The sequence below is a fragment of the Phytophthora infestans genome, genomic scaffold (genome assembly GCF_000142945.1).
Source record: "Phytophthora infestans T30-4 supercont1.14 genomic scaffold, whole genome shotgun sequence".
Taxonomy (NCBI): Eukaryota; Oomycota; class Peronosporomycetes; order Peronosporales; family Peronosporaceae; genus Phytophthora; species Phytophthora infestans.
In genome coordinates this window covers 1,253,307-1,256,904 of record NW_003303745.1, presented here as the reverse complement: position 1 = coordinate 1,256,904, position 3,598 = coordinate 1,253,307, and the positions used below count along the sequence as shown (strand labels likewise).

Genomic DNA, 3,598 nt, shown 5'->3' with positions numbered 1-3,598 from the left:
TATTTTATAAATAGCTGGTAGTTTTTCTACACTCGCCTGATCGAAACTGAAGCAAAATCTGAAGCGCTCATCTAACATAGATTCCACTCTCTACTGTCTCTGGTCAAACCCACCCTGCTAGCACTGCGGTGTTCTTGCTACAGACTGCGTTTGCAATCGAGATGGCCCTGCCCGATGTGTCAAGGGCGCCGGTTTTTATCGCCTCACACACATGTGCACCTCAACTAATAGTCCACAATATCATCTCAATTCCGCCTATTTTGCTATACCACACTATCTCAAGAAGCTTTGTCGGTGGGACGCCAGCAACTTGCTTGCTTGGAGGCTCCACAGGATATCGCACCGAAGCAGAAAAACGCATTAGGTACGCACCTTGGACCATACAGCGACCAAGTCACATTGATAGAAACGAGCATAGTCCGAGCACATAGGAATAGACCGAAATTAACGAGCAAATAATCGACCGAGCCCTGTCGCCAGGGGGTCCGAAAATGATATTGTTATTTATCGTAGTAGCATCTTCACGATAAATTATCGCGAAGCTAGCTTGTATGTTGGCAATACGTTATGATGCTTTAGCTAGAAGACCAATAAATAATTGAGTTACTGCTGCAATAACCAAGGTTTATTGAATCAATAACAGGTATCTACGCTCGAGTTGCGGTGTCAAGTGTTTGTGCGTCTCAGTAACCAGCATTTTCGCGCAGGAAGAGAATCATTTCTAAAGTGGGAAGTGAGAGAAAAGGAAATGAGTCTGCTGAGATCAGCCGATTCGGCAACAAAACGACTGGTTCGTGGCGATCGATTGACTGCTGCAGATAACTTCAGGAAACTGTACGCATAAATTACCGTATGTAATATGCAGCCACCATAAATTATGCACGAGCCTAGTTTAGGGTGACAACATAAATAATGTCTGCTTATTTATTGAAATTACTGTGTCGTCAATTTTTTTTTCGGGGGCCCTGCCTGTCGCACGAGAGCAATGCAGTCACCTCGTCACAGATCGGCGCTTGATACACTGCAAAAGCCATCAAAGTTTGACGGCTTCTGCAGTGGTTTGACTCAAACCACCACGACAAGGCTTGATCTGCACTCGACCATTCTGCATTCTACCACCAACTGGTCAAGCAAAGCACAACAACACTAAAACCAAAACTCAAGTCGACATGGCTCCACTGCCATCCGCAACCTTGACCACACCCGACGTGGCTCCTGTCACAGCTACCACCGCCTCGCAGCCCTTCGACGACCTAGTTGACAAGGTCGAGAGTGGCTATGCGGCTATGCCTACCACCCCAAAGGCGGTGGCTCCCTTCCCAACCTCCAAACCGCAAGGTCTCCAGCGTTTCGCCGTTCAGAGCGTGCACCTGCGCGAGTGCTTCGCCGAGTTCCTCGGCACCTTCGTCATGATCGTCTTCGGTATGGGCGTCAACAACCAAGTGACCAACTCACACGACGCCAACGGCACGTGGCTCAGCATCAATATGTGCTGGGGGATTGGTGTACTCATCGGCGTCTACTGCTCCGAGGGCATCAGTGGTGCTAACCTCAACACAGCCGTGACGTTGGCACATTGCGTGTACGGCCGTCTACCATGGTGGAAAGCACCCGGTTACATGATCTCACAGCTATTGGGCGCCTTCTGTGGAGCTTTCATTATCTACGTCATGCAGTACCAGAACCTCAACGTCATTGACCCGTATCGCGAGACCACACAGAGCAGCTTCTCGACGTATCCGAGCGACAACATCTCCAACTACACAGCCTTCTACACCGAGTTCATCGGTACTGCTATGCTTGTGCTCAGTATCTACGCCATCACGGACAAGCGCAACAGATCTGCCGGTCTCGTGGGTTCTCCCTTCGCCTTCTGTCTAATGATCATGGCGTTGGGCATGGCCTTTGGCATGAACACGGGCTACGCTGTGAACCCTGCACGTGACTTCGGCCCCCGCATCTTCACGGCCATCGCGGGCTGGGGCTCCAAGGTCTTTACCACTCGGAACTACTACTTCTGGATCCCGATCGTGGCCGATTCTATGGGCGGAATTGCTGGTGCTGGACTCTATCGGCTGCTTGTGGAGATCCACCACCCACCCCTCTCGTAGCCATACTTAAGTTTGGGAACGATGTAGTTTCGTGGAACAACGGTAGTACTCTTTTGCATCATTGAGGCCCTTCAAGAAAGAATAGGAACACATTTAAAGTAGAACCCACTATTCGTACTTCGCTCTGTCTGACGGCATGCCTTATGTGAGTAGATGTACACCCCACGGTGCGTTGTAATGTCCTAGGTGAATGTCACCACCGTCATTTATTACAGTCAACAGAACCAACGCGCTTTTCGGATTAATCGGACATGGCAAAGATTGGAGCAGCGGTGACGGTGAAAGCTGCTTTAGGGGGCGCTATCAAGTCGATGTGGGATTTGGCTATTAGCGTTGAAGTCATCTCTTTATCAACCAAGAGCGGTAAGAAAGAGTCACTTTGTTCGTGTACGACCATTCGTCTCATCTTGGGTCACGTCCCAATCATTGCAGCTCTGCTTTAGAGAGCACGGAGGACGGACATAAGCCGGCTGCAGAGTCTCTCGGCTTTCACGCTCACTGACTCAGTGACTGAGCGGCGCGAGTCCCAAGTGGCATGATTTTATTAAAGTTGTAACGGAGACGCATTGACATGCAAGTATCTTGTTCAGAACCTGTATAAAGAAATGAATTTCCAAATCACAACTACCTTATGATGTATATTTTGACTCGCAGGCCTTGCACGCGCAAGCCAGGCGCTGCATCCGCATTGGATGCGGAGTGGCGTTCATGCATACATAGCACTGTTTCAGATCACTTTTCGCAACACGGAACTTCTTAAGGCCTCCGAGTAGACGGTCGGCCTCGATCTGGGGCGTCGCAGCCGCGAGTGTCTGCCAATGGTGTCGGAAAACCATGAGGGGTGTTGGGGGCTGGCTGAGCGGGGTGAGATTGCTGAATGGTGGATAGTAAAGGAAAGCCCGAACCCCTCGAGTATTACTGGATGCTACTTTTGTGATAGAACTTTGACCATTGGCCAAAATAATCTACCGAGCTAGCGTCTCCGGGACAAGAGTGGTGGTGGTGGTCTGGTGGTGTCACAATCACAATAACAAGTGGCTGATAGGTATCGGTCGGTGCCACATGGATTTCTGGGGTGCTGGTAGTATACTTTTGGTGTTTTGTTAACAAAGACTGGTGTAAACAGTACTCCCTCGTGCGATGTTAATATACTACAGTGCATGCACTATTTTAACATGTATTCTAATACACTACTACAAGAATAATATAATTACGGCAAAGTGCCAAGAAGATTGCAGCATGTTCCAGACACATCGCCTCACCGGATACATGTAGTTTTGTTGAGAGTTCTAGGCTGTGGATTATCTTTGGTTCCAGTGAATTGACACTTTCTAGGATGATTGCAGTGAATTTTCCATAACTTCTCTAGGGCAAAAAGCCGGGGGTTCGCCCTAGCCGGATGGTTGGATAATTGACCTGTCAGGGGGCAAAATGCACGACGAACAGACCATGTTACTGTGGAGATGATCCGATGCCAGCATGCCGGT

The 3,598-nt window shown here is 49.2% G+C and overlaps 1 protein-coding gene across 1 annotated transcript; it reads left to right on the top strand.

Annotated features, from left to right (window-relative positions):
- Window positions 1–1,169: 1,169 nt before the first annotated feature.
- Window positions 1,170–2,111, top strand: PITG_09193 (aquaporin, putative; the record flags this gene model as incomplete). The annotated part of the gene is made up of 1 exon (XM_002903446.1): window positions 1,170–2,111. The coding sequence occupies one exon, from the start codon at window positions 1,170–1,172 to the stop codon at window positions 2,109–2,111; it is 942 nt and encodes a 313-aa protein (XP_002903492.1).
- Window positions 2,112–3,598: the final 1,487 nt, after the last annotated feature.